The following is a 21,868-nucleotide window of genomic DNA, read 5'->3' on the forward strand; positions in this document are numbered from 1 at the left end:
AAATGGTATCTGAGAATTTTTCTTCATTGTAATGTGAAAGGATATAAATGACAAATGAATTTTTATCTCCTTTGGTGCTGCTGGTATTAAACTAAAATATGGTTAAATTTAGTGTGACTAACATCTTCTGTTGTTTTCATCATGTATTTATTTCTGGTGGCCGAGGGAAGAGAAAAGGTAAAGGAAATGCAACAATCGTCCTTTTCACCTCTTCTTATCCCACCACCCAGTGACCCAATTTTTCCAGGTAAACAAGTGGTTTACTTGCTCTTCCAGTGTACTGCATTCAATGCTTACAATGCAGTCTCCCCTGCTTTGAAGGATCCAAAATCCAGATTAGGTAATCACACTGTGGAACAGCAGCACTCAGTCACAAAAATTATTCTGAATTTTTGTTGCCTCCCACTTTAATCCCACTGCCACTCTGTCCTATCTGCCTTCTGAACTGTTACCGCAAGGCCCAACACAAGACTGAGGAATATTGCAACCTTCTGGACTCAGAATTGACTTCTCCATCATTAGGTAATTTGCTCTTTCTTTCATTCTGTCTGTGTTAGAATTACCAAAATCTGCCAGTCAACTCTGTGATTTTAGTTCAGTTTTTCTTTTTCTATACTCCATCTTGGTGAACATGCAGTTCTGTATAAGTAATACAGTTCTAGCGTTGTCAATATAAATCATAGATAAAGAGGCATAATCTGATCCTAACTGCCATATTGACTCATTTGGTCTCATTCTGTCAGTGACAGTCCCTGAGTTTTACCCACTCGTCTGTCAAATTTTCTGTTAATGTAAAGTTATATGCAAGTTATTTTTCTAGTTTCTGCCCCAAAGGTCAGTCATATATCTATTGCCATATAACTGAGATAAGCTCTTTCATCATACTCTGAGTACTGAACCTATGCCCTTTTTCCATCTAGTGCTTCATTACAAGCCATTTGGTAAATTATTTGGAAAATTCAGAAATTCAGGTCTGGCACAAAAAGTAACATTAAAGTTCTGAACCTAAATCCTTTTTTTTCTCCTGTTTACAATGTTATTTATGTATTTAACTAAACCTATCTTTTGTAATCTTTTGAATATTACAATATTTAATCTATCCACTCTTATATTAAGCATTAGGGCATCTGACATTTGCTGAGATTTAGGTATAATTGGTAATTTTTCAGCCATTTGGAGATTGTATGTTGAAGATGAGTTTGAATTGTAACTCCGATGCAGTCATGTCAAACTGGGATACTGATTTGCAAATGCTTAATATTTGCCCCTTATAACATTGATGTTGATACTTTTGTAATATAATGTAATACAGCCTTGAGTTTCAAGGCACATAGGGAATTTTTAAATGTATGATTAGTAATTATTTTAATGTGCCATAATTATAAAAAAAACATATTATAAAATTAAGATTAGAGCAGAAGATTAAAATCTACATAATTATCAGACTGAATATCATTTGAAAAAAAAGATTAACAATTGTGTGTCCTTGATTTATTTACAAAATATTCACTTCTAATATGTGATATTGAGTGGTTTCTTTAAGTTTAGTACTGCAATGGGAACTGTTCAAATTAATGTACACCTGTGACCTATGGGAATTCTTTACCTGTCTTTGATTCCTTGTGCTTACTTTAATGTTTTTTAATATAAAGTTAGAATTTTTATGTTTTAGTTACTGTACTTTATAAAAGTAATGAATATAAAATATCTACTCATGATTTCAAGTGGAAATCTCTGTCTTGTTCTCTTAGATTGCCCAAGTATCTCAGTAATGTTGGTTACATTTAGGCTTTGCAAGCGTGCACAGTCATGAGGAAAATTGTATTATAATGCAATTGCATGTGACTGAATCCAAAACAGTGGGTGGCCCTGTTTTTTTGGCTAATTATCTAAGGAATCTATTGCACTGGGAGAGCAGTTCATCTCTGTATTCAGTGGTCATTCTTATTGGTGAGAAAGCCTTGGCAAGTTGATAGCCCCAGAGAAATGCATTTTAATGTTGAATTGAACTGGTCGCAGTATTTCATTTGAATTCAACTTAATATTGGCTTGCCAGAACTCTTTAAAAACAATGAGAAAATCATTTTAAAACATATTCGTAAACCTACTTGGATTCCTAAATTTTCCCATGGACTAGTTAAGATAATATTTAAAATATTAAATGAAATGAACAGTATACTTTGCCTGTACATACATATTGTTGAATTCATTGCAATCCACATTAGTCAATGGCTGTTCTTCTGGACTAATATTACAGAGACAGATTCTAATCCACAGTAAGAGAATTTCAGTTTAATTAGTTTAGAAACGTTAGCAATAATGGCTATATAGAAGCAAATGCTGAAGATGCTGGGAATATGTCAGTAATGATGACTATTAAGTTGTAATAAAAAATCTTGCGACATTTATGGAAGCGAATCTGGGGTCCTTTCAATCTGGGCTATGTGTAATTTGTCAACCACAGACATATGCTAGAATACTATCTGAAATAGCCAAGCACGCCACTTGGCTTTTAATTATTCAGTTAAAATAAGAATACGCAAAGTAAAATGCCCACCACTTACAATAGAGAAAAACAATAAAATTGTGAATGAGTACTCAACTGTACTTGCATTCAATTCCTTGTAAGAACTTGCTAGACAAATATCATCTGACATGATTGATGAGATCTATTGAGACTTTATTTTACAATGCTCATGACTGTCCCAAACGTGTAAAAATGTTCAACACCCAAAAAATTAAATGATCAAAATATGTAGAAGCTTTTCTTAAAAATATGTTTAAAATAACATTTAAAGTTACAACATTAGAGCAATCAAATGTATTTTTATTTAGGAAGTAACACCATTTGCTCGTTTGCCCTTCTTCTTTGCATATGTGAAATCGGTATTTTGATAAATGGGCTCATGTTTCCAAAAGACCTCCAGTGTGGTATGGGATCCAAAATGATTGTGAAGTACCAATGAACACCACGTGGAATACATAGTAGAGCAATCAAAAATATGTCAGCAATTTTGGGATTTTTACACTTGGACAAATGCTGAAGTTCCAAATTTTGTGATATTAATGAAGCTTCACTGTAGATCTGCCAGTGAAATACAGCAATAGCTGAGCCACTGTTTTGAGGCCAATACAGGCTGATTCGAGTGGGGAAAAGTCATCACTAATGATTTTAGTCAAGTGTACCTACATAGCAAGGTTCATGTACGGTTTCAGAAAATAAGCAGTCATGGAACTTACGGCACCACAGAATTAAGAGTTTGTTGCAGAATACTAAATATCTGTGGAACTAAGGAAATAAACATCACTAATTAGTTTCTGATAAACAATTTCCTGGATGAAACAGAAAACACTGTGCTTTACAATGTTAAGTGCATTCCACAGAACTGTCCCATAGATCTAATTGGAGATGACTATGGGTGTAATTTGTTGTTGATGGAATTGAAAGATAACTTTGAATATACAGATGACAACTTGTCATCATTACTAAAGAATAAAATAGGGCAATGAAATCTGCCAGTGTAATACTGCAGTAAAGCTCCAGTAATGTGATACACTTGGTCCAGATTGGTAGAGTTTCCAGAAAAGTAAAAGTTACTTAATGCACCTTGTGCTAAATAATCACTCTTCTGGAATATATTTTACTACTTGTAATTTATTTGTGGCACTACGATAGCATAGCAGTTAGCACGGTACTATTATAGCATGGGGTGTTCTAGAGTTTAATTCCAGTGCTGTTCAGTAAGGAGTCTCCTTGTCCTGCCCATGGGATGCATGGATTTTCTCCGGGTCCTCTGTTTTCCTCCCACAGTCCATAGATATAATTGGTCATTGTAAATTGTCCCATGATTAGGTTAGAGTTAACTGGGTTTGTCAGGGGTTGCTGGGGCAGTGTGGCATAAAGGACTGGAAGGGCCTACTTCACACTGCATCACTAAATAAGTAATGAAATAAATAAATCAAGATGTACAAAAAAGCTGGATGAACTCAGCAGGTTTTTAATTCCCTTCCTTTTCCTTTCCCCTTCCACCTTCACTCTGTCTCCTCTTCTAGCTGCCTATCACCTCTCATGACTCTGCCTTCTACTGCCCATAGTGCTTTCCCTTTAGATTCCTTCTTCACCTTTCCTGCCTATCCCCTCCCTGCTTCCTCTCCCCTACCCCCTGATCTTTCCTCTGATTGGTTTTCCACCCTTCCCCCACCTTCTTTTATAGGGCCCCTGCCCCCTCCTTCTTTAGTCCTGATGAAGGGTTTCGACCCGAAACGTTGACTGCTCTTTTCAACGGATGCTGTCCAACCTGCTGAGTTCATCCAGCTTTTTTGTACGTCTTGATTTGACCACAGCATGTGCAGTGCACTTTGTGTGAAATAAATAAATATTACTTTGAATTGTGTGTGAGTTATACATAGTGTCTTGTGAACCTTGGTCCCAGCATACATGTACTGCATGACAATAAACTTTAATTTATTAATGTCCCCATATACTTACAATTCACATTTATTAGATGTTGCACAGTATTACAGTCAATTTTCCTGTGAGCATGGTTAGTGCAAACGGTGTACAGGAACTAGCTTCCTGTTGCCTTTCAGGGACCTTTGGAACAGGGGCCTCAGGGGAGCCTGAAATTGTCACTTATGAACCAGATACTGAACCGGCAGGATTTCTGCATAGTCAGATTGTGGATTATTGGAGTTTCACTGCCTTCAGAGTTTGAGAGCTTGATAGCATTCATGAAGTGGTAATGTCTGTCTTGAGTTTCATCCCATTATCCTTTTCTTCAGTGGCGTGATTCTACTCGCTAGTACCTCTAAAGCTCAAGGTATCTTCTGTAACTTTTGAGTGCTTTGAACATCTTTCCTTATGCAATAATGATCCAGATCATACGCAGTATCTCAGTCAAGGGTAATTCAATGCACATTATAATCTCAGAATCATGTTCTATGATTAATCACTTCATTCTTGTCAATTTGAATTTAATTTGATGGGTTCAATGCCATTTCACTTATTCAGAATATGATTCCCATTGGTTGTTTCTGGTTCACTTTTTTGCTCCCACCAAAAAATACTAGTGTAATTGTGACAAAAAAGTCACTTTAATTAGTATTCTCATTTCCAAGTCATTAATTTCCAAGCTCACTGTCAGGTAGTACAAATCATGGAGGTCCTGCTCAATTGTGGGAAGAATGGTATCGACATAGGGAGTAAATGCTTTCACTGATATTGTAGAGTTTTTTTGACTAATTCTTTACCTATAACAGATCAGGACAATGGTGAGAAAACTAGAGAGGGCAGATGGGATGGTTTCCTGTCAGCAAGTTGTTATGATTAGGGATGTACTAACTGAAAAGAAGCAGGTTCAGTTTAAAATATAGAATTTTAAATATAGAATCCACAGGACTCACGAAGGGTCTCGGCTCAAAACGTCAACAGTGCTTCTCCTTATAGATGCTGCCTGGCCTGCTGTGTTCCACCAGCATTTTGTGTGTGTTGCTTTTATCTGTGTTGTATGCTTCTGTAATCCTAAGGCTATGGGTAGAGCATAGGTTTAAAACCGATGGGTTCCCACAGATTGCTGCGGATGGTGGGCAGAATAGCCTGCTTCCATGTTTTATGAAACAGCTCCCCACCACCTTTCCCATTCATGGAAGAGTTTATTGTTCCCACATTGGCCTCATAGCTATCACAGAATCCATAATGCCCGAGTGGAAATAATTTGTCCTCAGAATGCCTAATAAGATTGCAGTGAAGAAGAAATAGGTATAATAGTACTTTTAAGTGAGTATATTTTGTGATTACTTTGCTATGTTGTCAGAAATTCAAGTTGTGGTCCAAACTCAATAAGAAATTAGAATCTATCCAAGTTTATTTTGCAGAACTTCTTAAAGCCAATAGTTCAAAGCTATATTTTGACCTGGATTTGAAGTAGTTCTACAAAGTGACAACTTGGCATTGCATTGTTCCACCAAATCCCCAAATCATTTATCTTCACAATATGTATCTAGTCTGTGTTTCATTTAGTTATTCTGAGTAGTTTATTATTTGAATTTTTGTTTTATTTGAGTTAAAATTGTGGATTACACATCTAATCATGGCATTAGCTCTTACATTTTCAGAAAATTGAATCTTCATTTTGGCTATATAATCTGATTCTGCCGGTACATTCCTTCAACTATTCTAACAGATCTTTAAAGTTTGCAAGTTAGTTTGCAATTGTATTGAATGGACCTACTTATTTTATTGCAGCACCTCCATTTTATGACAAATTGTGTTTTTCCACTTTGGTAAATCCAAGAACACCACTTTACCTCCTTCTGTGCTCCCTTTTTTTAATTAATAAGTTGCACAAGTCATGGTGGTAAAAGCAAATACATCACATTGAAGTTTACTGAAAAATAAGTAACCTTTGAATTGCGGCTGATTGCAATCGGTTGTTTATTCCTATACAAGTATTAATTTTTCATTGTTGACTGATTTGCACACTGTTTGTTTAATTATCCTTTGCAATTTATATATAGATGGAACTTGCAGAAATTTGTGCAAGATCTGAGCGCTACATTGGAACTGAAGGTGGGGGTATGGACCAATCCATTTCATTCTTGGCAGAAAAGGGAATGGTAATTATTTTATTTTGAATTTTGAGGTACATCATTACTTGCATGAAATGATTACAGTAGTCTGTTTAACATGCTTCCTTTTATTATCATGTCAAAAGTGAGGATGTTTGATGGTGACTGCACCAATTTCAATTTTAGTTTCAACTCCTCAGCAAATGAAGCAATTATAATGTGTGTAACAAGATCGTCATAAAAGTTGGGAATCGACTAATAAGTGTAAAGGATCATTAATTCCAGGCATTGGTCATCTCCAACATGAGAGGCTAACTGCCTATTCTTGATATTAAATGAGATTACAGTTGTAGAATTCTCCAACATCAAAATTCTGCCAGTCACCATTGATTTATAACAAGACCAGTCATGAAAATAAAGTGCCTTCAAGAACAGATTGGACATTGGGTTGCCTTCAACAAGCAACTTGCCCCTTGCCATCACAATGACTTTCCACTGTTTACTAAGGACATCAGAAGCAAGCTTAAATATGTGAGAGAGTGGTGGAAGCAGTTATTTAAGGAATGTTTATGAATTGGGCCATATCTATATTAATCCCATCTTCTAGATTTGAATCACATAGGCATGAAAGGCAATGAGGAAGGTGCAGGAAAATAGGATTAATACAGATGAGTGCCCATTGGTCAGTGGGGACATGGTGAACTGAGAAGCTTGTACAATTTTTTAATTCTGAATGTTTACTTCAAAAAGTAGGACTCTGCAGATAGAGTTGTAGTTATAGAGCAATACAGATTGGTAGAGGCCCTTCAACCCAAAAAGTCCATGCCAACCACAGTGCCCATCCTTCTAGTCCCAATTTCCTGAGTTCAATACATCTCCTGGCAAGTTCCATCCCTCCATGTATCTAACCAAGTGCTTCTTAAATGTTGTTGTTATACCTACCTTAACCACTTCCTTTAACAGCTTATTTAATTTATTCAACACCCTTTGCAAGAAGTTGTTGCTCCTTGGGTCCCTTTTAGAGTTTTTTGTATGCCCTCTAGTTTTGGACTCAGCTACACTAGGGAAATGTCTGCTAGCCAACCACCTTTTAAGTGTCTCTCATAATTTCTTTCTGTAAGGTCACTCCTCATTCTCCTATCTTCCAAGGAATAAAGACCTAGCCCAACCAACATCTTCCTCAGGCCTTATAGTCCTTTGTACATCCTTGTGAAAAATTTGTGCACCTTTCCCAATTTAACCACATTGTTCCTATAACAAGGTGACAGAAACTGTGTATAGTTCACCAAGTGTGGCCTTACCAATGAATTGTACAACTACAATATGATGTTCCAACTCCTAGTTTCAAAACTAACTGATGAAGGCCAACAAGTTAAATTTGAGAAATCTGAAATAAAAACAGAAAATACTGGAAATGTTCAGTAGTTCAGAAGCATCTGCACAGAGAGAGTGAAACAGAGTTAATGTTTTGGATTGATGAGGGCACACGCAGGTTGGAGGAACAACACCTTATGTTCCGTCTGAGTAGCCTCTAATCTGATGGCATCAACATCGATTTCTCAAATTTCTGGTAATGGACCCTCCTCTCTCCTTCACCATTCCAAAATCCTCTTTTCCCTCTCTTACCTTATCTCCTTGCCTACCCATCACCTCTGTCTGGTGCTCCTTCCCCCTTTTTGCCATGGTCTTCTGTCCTCTACTATTTTAGATTCCCCCCTTCTCCAGCGCTGTATCTCTTTCACCAATTAACTTCCCAGCTCTTGAGCACTCCTCCCCCTCCCAGTTTTACCTATCACTTTATGTTTCTCCCTTCCCTCCCCCCCCCCCACACCTTTTAACTCTACTCATCCCTTTTTTTCCAACCCTGCTGAAGGGTTTCGGCCCGAAATGTCATCTTTTCCAAAGATGTTGCTTGGCCTGCTGAGTTCCTCCAGCTTTTTATGTGTGATTTTCTCTTGTTTGTCCTCTTGCTTGAATGGGTGCAACTGAAACAGTACTCCAGAAGTTTCACACCACCCAGGGCAAAGCAGCCACCTCACCATTGTCCCTCTACGTTGCATGGGTGTGTAGCCGCGCAGTGACTAAAATGCTCCCACGGCCATAGCCTTTCTTGTTGTGCAGCTGGAAATTCCTTTTATAGAATGTTAATAATAAAGTGCCACAACAGTTCAGGCCATATAAAAATTTTCTGCTCAGAGAAATGGTTGGTCTGCACAGCTGTAAAAAAAAATTAGAGGGAATGTTGTACCCCATATATCATCATGAATATTCATTCCTTCCATCACCATCGCACCATGGATACAGCATGTATATTCTCTAAAACTCTTCACGCATTGTTGGTTATACAACAATGTTTGCCAAACCTGGGTTCTCTACTGTGAAGAAGGGAATATTAAGATGCACTCCATCTGCAGCTTACCATCATGATTTGTGCATAAAATATATTACTTTCAGCTCTATTAGGTGTAAATTTGGAACTGTCATTGGAACAGCTTTCAGCAGGAAGTTGAAGAAAATGGCATGGCACTAATGCGTCAGATAATACTGACTCTATCAGCAAACATAAATCCCAAACATAAACAAGTGAAAATAATATTTGGAACATGTTTTAATGTTGCATTAAAATAATACAAAATATTTAAAAGCCAAAATAGCAATGGTCCAGATTACATTCAAAGCAACTGGCCCCACCAGCCCTGCAGCTGCACCTTTTTTTTTAGCTTTGTCAAGGCTTTGGTTTAACAGCAATTTTGCAAGCAGGTCAGGCTGTGAATGGTGATCTGGCCACTTGATAATGGCAAGTTACTTCTGTGGTTAAAATTACTTGGCTTCATTAGTATTATTGAAAAGTCAGGAGATCCTATGCCACCATCTTCAGAGATGTGTGTTACATATCCCGTAACTGGATAACTTACCAGCAAAGATAGAGAGGTCTGTTGAAGTCTGTTGTCACTATTTTCAAACGTTTTTATTTATAAAGGTACACAAAAGTAGGGTTAATACATACATTCAGATAGTGCACATCGTCAATATTCAATCTAAAGCGCGGGTATAGTAATAATCATCATTAAGAAGTGAGCTCTGCTGGTGTCTAGGGTTTAATAGATTGTCCGTTGGAAATATAAAAGTCATTCTGAAAGTCTGCGGGCCTCAGCCCTTTGAAAATCGCTGGGTTTTGCGTGGGGCGACCGAGAGAGAGAGATTGGGGGAGAAGAGAAAGAACTTGCCGAGTCTTGATGAATCTTCCGTGAAATCGGGGGAGCGTTGGTTTCCTCTCCCTGATGTTAGTTAAAAGCGGTTTTCTGTGGTTCCAGCCACAAATTCCCTTCCCGGAATCTAACGCACGTGGCTTCCTTCAGAATGGCATCCCGCTGCTGCGGGATCACTCTCTCGTGTCTTCTGGGTGCGTCTAAGGGGCTGTCCCCCTGAGACTCTCCTTTATACTTCCTCACGGGGTCGCAGGTGTCAATCAGGTTGGGATGATGCAATCTCTCTCTCAACCAGCCCACCTTGCCCGAGGGCTTTTCACATGGTCTCCATGAGACAATAGTTGCTGGCATCTTATTCTGTATCCCTGGTGGGACGTGCAATTTTTCACATTTCTCTCTCTCTCACTTCCTGGGTCTACTGACCCCCCCCCCCCCCCCCCCCCCCAAACGGGTGCTCTTGCGATTCTCACAAAGGAGGGGGCTGGGATCATAACATGTGCAGCATTTCAACTATTTGACTTCCCCCAAAATATACTAATATCTTCAAGATATTGAGTGAGTCATACTTGTATCTTGGGGTTGGACTGTGAACAATGTTTTCACTATATTGAGAAAAGATAAAAATAAGAGTTTGGCAAATTCTGGATCTATTATTCCTCAAAATGTAACAACAGTGTTTGGAAGCAACCTGAGATGTTATATTCATCTGAACAGCATATATATTTGAATAGAGCAGTGGGTTATAGCACCAGCAACTCTATTATTCAAACAGAACAAGTGAAATTCATTTTCAAAAAGTTTTTAATATAGCAGTTTGTGAAATTTACATAGAATGTTCATGGTTGTTAAGCTGGTAATTGTTTAGCTAGATGGATTGAATTGTGTCTTGATGCCATGAAGCAGTATGAAATGATTTGTCTGAAGCAATGGTTTAAAAAAGGATCATTAAAGGTTTAATATTATTCATAAAATTTATAAATGTCTTCACATAATTGGAAAAGTTAATTATTCTTTCTCTCTCTATGTAGCATGCACAGAAAATGAAGTAAACTATTAAAGTTATAGACCCATTTTAGTTATTTACAAAACAGACCAAAGTCTGCATATACTACCTGAAGTATAAAGATTTTGGGTTATCGTATTGAAGGTGTCCTGTGTGTTGAATAAACAATATGATGTGATTGTTTGATAGATTTGGAGAATGGACACTGCTTTTTGAAGTGTTTATCTCTAGAAGAATGAATACAGTAGAACCCAGGATGAAACATGATGATCAGTCATTAGACAATGTACATCAATTTCAGACTAACAGACTATCATCTTTTAACCTCTGGCTGAGCAGAATTTGTCCCACTTGGTGGCTCAATAATATCAGCGCCAGACTCTGGAACGAAGTTCCCCGAGTTCAAATCCAGGTCGGGTTGAGTGTCGAGCTAGCAACTCGGCCTCGTAAAAACAAGAATAGCTTGCTACAGAAACACCGTCATGACTGTCCCAATAACTCCACTGCCGAATTAAGGGCTATTCTTCTTCTGAGCAGAATTTGATTTAAAATTAAATTTTTAAGCACTGATCAAGTCTTGCAAGTTTGCATTAAATAGCAGTTTAATTTTAGTGATCAGTTTTCCTTTTGTTGGAATGTGCATTAATTTTTGACTATAACCTGCAAGTTATTGATTTATGCAATTCCATTGCCATCAGTGAATGATTAATTTATACTTCCCTCTGATGGTATACAATAGGAATATTTTCTATAGAAATGTTTCTGCAGCCACAGTTACTCAATTGTAAAAGATCTGGCAAGTTTTAAAACAGTTGGAAATGCTGCCAACTGAAAATATTCCTATCTACAACCCAAGCAATCATGGTACATTTCTTTTGTGGTTATAATTGAGGTTCATGCAGAGTGTGATCTTTGAACATATTTTTTAAATCACATGGGGTGGAACAATGGGTCAACTGAAAATTTAAGAATGTTTGAAAGACCCATGAATGCCAGGATCCTCAGAGTACATCTGTTCTCTGTCCATGTTCTTACTCCGATTCAGAAGAACAGAAGCATGTGGAAAATAAAATATTTTCCCAGTTCTGCCATAATTTGCCCAGCACTTTTTTTCATCCTGTGTTTTATTAAAAATGCTAATTCATACTGTATTTTTGGTTTCTTTTGATCCCTACCTAACTGAACTGTTTACTCTGAATGTATGAGTTTTCATAGTGACTTGGAAGGTTGCATGACATTACATTATACCCTTTTCTTTAAGCATCCCTTCCAATTTAAATGCTGACATGGTCTCTGCTTCAGTCACTGACATTTTGTAACCCCCTAACTCTCTGTATTTATTTTTAGAATATTCGTCCTCACTTCACAAAATCATTTATGAACACGGCTGCATTAATTCTCATGTCAAGTGGCCTATTTCTATTGTCACATCTCTTCATATTCCCAAACATCTCTATGAAATTTCCATTTCCTTTTCTCTAATGAAAGCAGATTTGCTGGCCTTATTCCCATCCAATTTCTGAAAGACTGACTGAGAGTGGCTGTGTGCGAATTTCTTTCCTCATTTTGTGTTCCTACTGTCTTTTAATCTTACCCCTTTTAATCTGGAATTGAAGCATTTTGAAGGTAAAGGGATTAGTACCATTAACTGTCAAAATAACATTGAGCTGCAAATATTTGGGGTGAAGAGATATTGTTGTTATGTAACTTGAGGCTATATATGGGTGGTCTTGAAATGTCATATTGAATGGCCTTGTCAGTTTCATGTCTATAAATTATTTTCATAGGCCAAGTTGATTGAGTTCAACCCACTTCGTGCCACCGATGTTATGGTTCCAAATGGAGCTGTTTTCGTCATTGCAAACAGTTGCAAAGAAATGAATAAAGCTGCAACAGCTCATTTTAATATCAGAGTTATGGAGTGCCGCATTGCTGCAAAGGTATGGCTACAAATTTTTCCCCCTTACAAATCATTGTACATTTGCCTCAAAGTACAGTAAAATATTACATATGTGGCACCACCAATCCATTTATTGCATTTTGTTTTGACGAGTAAACTATGATTACATAATAGCCCAGAATTTGCATAAGAAATAAATTTGAGTTAATCATTGCACCCTTATCTGTAGGAAAAAGGTATACAGATGCCCATTTAAATGCCCCAGGACAGAATTTTTGCCTCAATACATCCATACAGAAGTGTTCAGTATTCTTCTACTTAATCTGCAGAAATCTGTGAACTGATTTAAAAAGTACTTATGCTGCAAAACCCTGACAAAATTATGCTCTGCTGCATGAGATGTAGCTGAGTTTTTAATGGTGTGTTAAACCAAAATTATGCTTCATACCTCTGGTAATGCTGTTTTACTGAAGAATATAGAAGGCATGCCAAAGCTGGCACCAAATGAACATTTACATGAACTTGCAACATCATAAGTGTGTATGCTAAATAAAAAAACAAGCATACACTAGATATACAAGTGATCCCACTACTGATGAATCAGATAAATGTCCTTCAGTACTTCAGATACAATTATAAGTGGTGGCGTTGAGCAATTAAACAACTCTGGAGATTGTTATCTTAATGTCCAGTTGAAGTCCTTGTCATCATAGAAGCTAGTCTTCCACCTCTCAACTAGTATTAAAATAAGGTTGAAAGCAGTGGATACAGCAAAGATTTTGAGATGAAACAACATCCTGACTGTGGTGATGAAAACTTGTGCTCTAGCACTAATAATGATTCCAACTAAGCTAATCCACTACAGTTATAGTATTGAATATATGGAAAATAGCCCAGGTGTGTACCACCCTCATAAACTAGTGTTGCTGAGGGAATGGAGCCAGAGTGCCTTGGCAGATAGCGGAGGGGTTGTGGGGAAAGATGTTATTAAGCCTACATACAAAAACAGGAATTGAAAGGTTGAGCATAGTGGGGATAATGTTCTGTTGTCTATTTCAATACAGGAAGTATTGTAGGTAAGGCAGATAAGCTTATGACATTGTAGCCATTAGTGAGACTAGGTTTGCAGGAGGGCCACTCGATGTTCTAGGGCTCTGTTTTTTTAGACATGACAAGAGGAGCGGTGGTAGTCAGGGAAAGTGCCCTGGCAGTGCTCAGACAGGGCAGACTGGAGAACTTGTCTACAGAGGCTACATAGGTGGATCTGAGGAATAAGAAAGAGATTACCACATTAATATAATTTTAGAAAATTCAATAGTTAGTGGGATTTAGAGGAGAAAATTTGCAGAGAGATCTCATAAGGAAGAAACATAAGGTTCTGATAGTAGGTGATGTTAACTTTCTGCATATTGACTAGGACTCCCATACTGTAAAAGGGCTGGATTAGGATAGAGTGCTGTCACATGTGTTCAGGAAAGTTTCCGTTATCAATATATAGAGGTCCCAACTAGAGAGAGCGAGATACTATTAGGGAATTAAACAGGCAGGTGACCCAATTGTGTGAAAGGGAAGAGTTGGATCTGGTGACCAGAATTCCATTAGTTTCAGGATCATTATGGAGAAGGGAAAGTCTGGAACTCAGGTTGATGCTTTCAGAAAGGATCTGACAAGTGTGGACTGGGACAAGTTGTTTTCTGGCAAAGGCATGCTTGGTAAGTAGGAGGCCTTCAAAAGTGAAATTTTGAGAGTACAGAGTTTGCACGTTCTTGTCAGAATAAAAGGAAAGGCTATCAAGTTTAGGGAACCTTGGTTTTTCAAGAGATATTGAGGCCTTGGTTAAGAAGGAGGAGATATTAAGTTTACCTTGTTTTTCAAATGAGAATAAAATTGATGACTTTGCTTTCACTATCCACAATTGCAAGGTAGATTGAGTGAATATTATTCATATTTCCTTCTAAGATGATCATCAATACAAATGACATTTTTCAATCACTCTGATTCATTCCAGATATTAAGAAACACCTGGGTGCATGGGATAAAGACAAGTCAATTTTATTGCAAAATTTATGGTTAAGTACCGTGAAAACTTGTTTGCAGCATAGGTACAGGCAGCACAAAATTAAAATCCAACATAAATTATACATAAAAATATGCATTCGAGAATAAAAAAAATCTGTGCAAAAGCAAGTCCTTAATGCCAAAAAAATACACCACTGAAGACCTTAATAATGCAAGAGATGGTCTGTTGTGTTCCATTGCTGAGGTAGGATTCAGGTTGCGCACATCAATTCAAAAACTTGATGGTTGTAGGGAAGTAGCTCTTGAACCAGAGGGTATTACTTCACTCACCCCAACACAATTATTCCCACAACCTATGAACCCACTTTCAATGACTCTTCATCTCATGTTCTTGACACTTATTGCTTATTCATTTATTATTAATTTTCTTTCTGCATTTGTACAGGTTAATGTCTTTAGCACACTGGTTGTTTGTCCATCTTGTGTGCAGTGTTTCATTGATTCTATTGTGTTTATTTATATTTACTGTGAATTGCCTGCAAGAAAATGAATTTCTGCATTGTATATGGTGACATACAGTTGCAAGTAAAAGGTTGTGAACCCTTTGAAATTTCTGCAATCATTACACATAAAATGTGGTCTGATCTTCATCTAAGTCATAGTAATAGACAAACACAATCTGCCTAAACTAATAACACACAAATAATTGCACTACTTCTCATCACCTATCACAGTCTAGGTTCAAAAAAAGTATGTGAACCACTGCGGTAATGCCTTCTACAAAAGCTATTTGGAATCAGATGTTCCAATCAATGAGATGAGATTGGAAGTGTGGGTTGTAGAGGTGCCCTGCCCTGCAAAGTCAGGTTATTGACAGAGCCTGCTCTTCTCAAGCAAGATCTGTTTATGTGCACCATGCCTTGATCAAAAATACCTTCAGAGGAGCTTAGAAGAATTGTAGAGATGCATGAAGCTGGAAAAGGCTTCAAAAGCATTTCTAAAGACCCAAGTGTTCATCAGTCCACGGTACGAGAAATCGTCCTCCAAAGATCACACCAAGAGTACAACATGCAGTACTGTAGGAGGTAAAAAAAGAACCCAAGGGTAACAGCAAAAGACCTGCAGAAATCTCTAGAACTTGTCTCTGTTCATGTGTCGTCCACTATCAGAAAAACATGGAAGGACACCATGGAGGAAACGATTGCTCTCCAAAAAAAACATTGCTGCACATCTCAAATTTTCAAAAGACCACCTGGATGACCCACAGTATTTCCGGGGCAATGTTCTGTGGAAAGATGAGATGAAAGTTTAACTTTTTGGCAGAATTGCACGCTGCTGTGTTTGGAAGAAAAATGACACTGCACACCAACACCAAAACCTCATCCCATCTGAAGCATGGTGGAAGGCGCATCATGGTTTGGGGCTGCTTTGCTGCCTCAGGACCTGGACAGCTGGCAATCATTGAGGGAACAATGAATTCAAAATTGTATCAAGACATTGTACAGGAGAGTGTCAGGATAGCAGTCCATCACCTTCAGCTTAATAGAAGCTGGATGATGCAACAAGACAATAATCCAAAGCACAAGAGTAAATCAACAACAAAATGGTTTAAAGAGAGGAAAATTCATGTTTTGGAATGGCCAAGTCAGAGTACAGACCTTGACATCAATTGAGATGCTGCAGCATGACCTGAAGAGGAATGCTCGTTCAAGCTATCCCAGAAATGATGAACTGAAACAGTTTGTATGGAGTGTGGAGTATTTGAAATATGGATTTATATCAGCCCATGCAACCAACAGCAGCCAATGTCACTGTTGTGTGAAAAAATTTTTTGCAAATGAGTCATTGAGGCCATCCAAGCTCCTTGAACATTTGAAGAGAATATACTCCAAGAAACAAGAACTTGACTTATTTTCAGTCACATTGTGAAAACCTTCAGAAATGTAATACACTTCAAAACAATATTTGTCAACATATCACAACAAAACAGTGATGGTTTGTGTGCTTTGTACAACATGCTAAAATGCTCATTGCTAAATCTGGAAAGCCCCATACAATTGGAGAACTGATTCTGCCAGCAGTAAGGGAGGTTCTGTGTATGAATTTGCATTAATCACCAGACCAAATAATTAAAGCTATTTTGCTTAATGACAATTCTGTTCAAAAATGAATAGATGAAATGCCTGAGAATGTGGAAGACTCATTGTGCAATATACTTAGGGCAAAATAATTTTCTCTGCAATTGGATGAGTCTACATTGCCAGGCAATGAATCTTTGCTTTTTGGTTCTGTTTGCTTTATAAAAGACAAAAGCACAATTCAAGAGTTACAAAAAGGAGTCAATATTTTGGGTTGTTGAGCAATTTTTCAAAGGGAAGGACATTTTGCTCACTAACATTCTTGCTTTTGCAATAGATTGGACACCATCAATGACAGAAAACCACTGTAGGTTTATTAATTTCTTGAAAAAAGCTGCATCTAACATCCACACAAGTATTGCAGATGCTGGAAATCAAAATCAACACACACAAAATAGAGGAACTCAGCAGGTCAGGCTGCATCTGTGAAAGTGAACAAGCAGTCAACATTTTGGTCTGAGACCCTTCTTAAGGACCAGAAAGGAAAGGGGAAAATGCCAGAATAAGAAATAAGGCGGGGGGAGGAGGATGGCTGGAAAATGATAGCTGAAGCCAGGTGGGTAGGAAAGGTAAAGGGCAGGAGAGGAAGGAATCTGATAGGAGAGGAGTGTGGACCATAGGAGAAAGGAGAAAAGGCAAGAGAAGGGGCACCAAGGGGATAGACAGGTGAAAAGAGGTCAGAGGCCAGTTTGAGGAGTAGAAGACGACAGAAAGGGAGGGATTTCTTTTAACTGGAATGATATTGATGCCATCATGGTGGAGGCTATACAAACGGAATGCAGAGTGTTGCTTCTCCATTCTGAAGGTGGCCTCATCGTGGCACGGGAAGAGGCCATGGACCAACCTGTCGGAATGTGAATAGGAATCTGAATTAAAATGCTTGGCTAACGGGAAGTACCCCTTTTGGCGGAGGAAGCAGAAGCACTCAATGAAGTGGACCCCAATTTATGACAGGACTCACCAATGTAGAGGAGGCACTTCGGGAGCACCAGCACAATAAATAACCCCAGCAGATTTGCGGTGAAGTGCTTGGACTGTTTGAGGCCCAGAATGGAGGAGAGGGAGGAGATCAATGTGGCACTTTGGTCACTTGCAGGAATAAGTGCCATGAGAAATGTATAGACAAAGGGAATCACAGAGAGAATGATCCCTACAGAGAGAGGTAGAGGTAAAGTTGTGTCTTGCCATAGGATCCATTTGGAGGTGGCAGAAATTTCAATGAATGATGTGTTGATTGTGGCAGCTTATGGGGTGGTAGGCAAGGACAAGAGGAGCTGTAAACCAGATAAGGCAGCAGGAAAATGGTGTGAGCATATTTGTTCAGGAAATGGAGGAGATGTGGGTGGTGGTGGAAGGGAAAACCCATTCTTTGAAGAAGGAAAACATCTCTGATATCCTGGAAAAGAAAGCCTCATCCTGGAACAGATGTGGTGGAGACAAAGGAAATGAGAAAAGGGAACAGCATTTTTACAGGAGGTAGGGTGGGAAGAAGTATAGTCAAGATAGCCATGGGAATTGATAGGTTTATAAAAGATGTTGGTCAACAGTTTATCTCCAGACATAGAGACAGAAAGATCAAGAAAGGGAAAAAAGATGTCAGAAATAGACCAATTTCATTTTAGGGCAGGGTGCAAGTTGGAGGTAAAGTTGATGATCTCAGTATGGATGCATGAAGCATCACTGATGGAGCCAGCTCTGTAATGGAAGAAGAGTTGGGGAGCATTACTGGGGAAGGTTTGGAACATGAACTGTTCTATATAACCAACGAAATTGCAGGCATACCTGGAGCCCATGCGGGTGCCCATGGCTACCACTCGAGTCTGAAGAAAGTGGTAGGAGCTGAAGGAAAAATTTTTGAGGGTGAAGACCAGTTCTGACAGACAGAGGGGAACTGGTTATTTATTTTATTGAGAAAGAAATGGAGAGTTCTAAGGCCTTCTTGAATGGGAACAGAAGTGTGTCGGGACTGGACACACATGGTGAAAATGAGGCAGTCAGAGCCAGGGAATTGAAAGTTCATGACAAGATCAAGAGCAGGAGAAGTGTCGCAGAACTGGGAAGGGACTGAGCTAAAGGGAATAGAACAGAATCAAGATATGAGGACACAAGTTCAGTGGAGCAGGCAGAGACAATGGGCGTACCTGGACAGTCAAGTTTATGGATATAGGGTAGGAGGAAGAAGTGAGCACTGCGGGACAGGGAAATTATGAGTTTGGTGGCAGTGGATGGGATTCTCCAGAGCTGAAGAAGTCAGTGATGAAGTTGGAAACCATCACTGATGATCTGGAGTAGGATCCTCTTCAAGGAGGTGTCTGAGGGTAGCTACCTGGTCTCAGCAAGGTAGAGGTCAGTCTGCCACACTACAACACCACCTATTTATCTGTGAGTTTGATGGTAAGGTTGTGATTGGTGCAGAGAGAGTGGAGGGTTAGTACGTTCAGAGAGGGTAGGATTTGAGGAGGGGTGTTAAAGTTGAATCGGTTGATGTCTCATCGGCAATTAGAGATGATAGGATCGAGGGCAGGCGGAGAACTAGTGTGGAGTGTCTAAGAAGATGAGGTTTGGAGATGGGAGGAGGGCGCATCAGTGCAGGTTGAGGTATTCTTGCTGAAAAAGTGGGCTCAGAGACGTAGGCGATAGAAAATGAGCTTAGCATTGAGGTGGGCACGGAACTCACTAAGGTGCAGGCAAAGGGACGAAAGTAAGGCCCTTACTGAGGACAGAACTACCTGCCCCAGAGGGGGAAGGCCAGCGGCAGGTATTAGAGCTGGGATGAAGAGGAGAGGAGAGTTGGAGGCATCAGAAGGAGGTGGAGGGAGGGTAGGTTATTCAGGGATGATGGAATGAGAGAAAGATGAAGGCTCTGAGGACCCAAGAGATGATGGTAGAGCCTGAGATTTACCATACATTTATGATTCTCTATGTAATTCACAGACAACATCCTGTTACAAAAAACCTCAGTGATCAGTTGCACAAATCATTAAATGCTGCTTTTTAAAATCAAGTCCCATGCTCTCAATTATTTCGAGAAATGTGTGTTGAGAATGATGAGCGGTCTGAACACTTGCTGGCTGTTGCACACTGGCTCTGTAACGGAAACTGCCTGAGATGCTTTTATCCACTTTTTGAAACTGATAAAATTCTTTGACGACTGAAATGCTGCATTCAGTAATCAACTCAAGATATTAGGCACAACATTGCTTATTTGCCACAATAATTTACAAAGTTTAATTAAATCTATCTTCAATTGCAAGGAAATTATGCGCATCTTATTAAAGTCAAATCAGTTGTCTCCACATTTCTGTTCAAGTTAACTCTGTCTAAGTGCAACATTGGCCATCACGACCTTTTCCGATTTCCAAACCTCTCTGAGTTGGAAGAAAAAGAAAGAATAATAGATGATGATCTTCTGTGCCTACCTCAGTGATCTATCTACATATAGACATAACAAAGAGATTTCAGGATCTTCTCTCAATCCAAATTCCAGATTAGGTAATAAATCCATTCCTGAACACTAGTAATGAAGAATTAATAGGAAGGATGAAAGAAGAACTGATCTCACTACAAAATGACTTTGAGCTGTAGCTGAGGTTGAAGAGAATCAGATCAGGACCTCTAGTTGCAGAAAGAAATCTCTGAATGTTATCCTGCAGTGTGGAAAAAGTTCAAGATGTTTTTTATTGCCTTTCTAACATCATATTTAGTGGATCATGGTTTGAGCAAAGTCACTCAACTTCCTTCAAAGTAAGGAAACAGACTGTAAATTACTGAACATGGGGATCTGAGATTCCTTCTGAGTGATATTCCACCTGCTGCTGAGAAGCTGCTGTCTTTGCACCAAGCCCATTTGCCTGATTGAAAGGTGAAAAAGCAATGAAGTAGTGAATTGTTGGACTACTAATGTGTGCTCTAAAATTATTAAAATTGTTTCACAGTAATTATATTAAAAATCATTTTATTTGTAACTTTAAATAGACTTGAATAACTTTCGCAATTCCTTGTCACTGCTATGAATTTGCAGTTTTCACTTTCTTTGACTGTTCATCGAAAACAAAAATTCTTTATTGTATTTATGAAGTGGCCAGAAAAGGGGAAGGGAGTGGCTGGGGATGTGGTCTGGGAGCCAAGGAGATGGTAAATCAAAATGTTTGGGAATCGCTGGTAGAGAGGTAGCAGGTGACTTCACTTGACGCATTCCTGTCCAATAAGCAGTTTCTTCTGAACTCTGCCACTAACAATTAAAATCCTGCTCTGAGCTTTTAATAATCTTATTATAGACCATAAGGTATAGAAGCAGAATTAGGCCATTTGGCCCATTGAATCTGCTCCACCATTTCATCATGGATGATCCAATTTTCCTCTCAGCCACAATCTCTGCCTTCTCCCTATCTCCCTTCATGCCCTGATCAAACAAGAACCTATCAATCTCTGCCTGAAATACACATAAAGACTTTGCCTCCACAGCTGCCTATGGCAAATTATGGGAATTTATAATTTATAGCAAGATGCCAGCCCTTTAAAATTCAAACCAGCTTCTTAATAAAGTAGTCAATACAATTGTTGCCATATAAGTGTGTATTTTAATTGGTTAACATTTGTTTAAGTGTGTATATTGAGATCTAGCAGCTTTACTGCTTGATTAATCTGAATTTACTTGGGAGGTAGACACAGTCTGTAGAACTAAGACAAAATAGTAACAAGTCATGAACTGTATTAGGATTGCAGAAAAGGAAGTGCTGGCTGTCTTGAGGCCAATTATTCCACAGAACTACATCCATTTGACTTGAATTTCCATGATATTTACTGGTCATATTGATCTTGAAACCTTAACCCATACAGTTGTTCTTCAGTGAAACTTACTAAAATTTAAAGCGTTTTAGCTGGAAATTGTGCAGATGGATTGGAACACTTGAGAACGTTACTTCATGGGATATTTCCCAGTGTGTGCTATATATTTACAGAGGGGTGATTCTAAATTACCTGCTGCCATGTTACAAAAGTAGGCTAAATCAAAATTTCTTGGGGTTCTGGT

The 21,868-nt window shown here is 38.6% G+C and overlaps 1 protein-coding gene across 2 annotated transcripts in view; it reads left to right on the forward strand.

The window, feature by feature from the left end:
* Window positions 1–21,868, forward strand: part of galk2 (galactokinase 2) — a 113,230-nt gene that overhangs the window by 66,108 nt on the left and 25,254 nt on the right. For both annotated transcript variants that reach the window (XR_009508350.1, XM_059952723.1), the window contains exons 6-7: window positions 6,517–6,615; window positions 12,567–12,719. Coding sequence is in view for 1 of the 2 variants with exons in the window: in XM_059952723.1 (XP_059808706.1) it covers window positions 6,517–6,615; window positions 12,567–12,719 (252 nt within the window). In the remaining variant the exon portion in view is untranslated. The remainder of the gene's footprint in view (window positions 1–6,516; window positions 6,616–12,566; window positions 12,720–21,868) is intronic.

Source organism: Hypanus sabinus, chromosome 28 (assembly GCF_030144855.1).
Source record: "Hypanus sabinus isolate sHypSab1 chromosome 28, sHypSab1.hap1, whole genome shotgun sequence".
Classification (NCBI taxonomy): domain Eukaryota; kingdom Metazoa; phylum Chordata; class Chondrichthyes; order Myliobatiformes; family Dasyatidae; genus Hypanus; species Hypanus sabinus.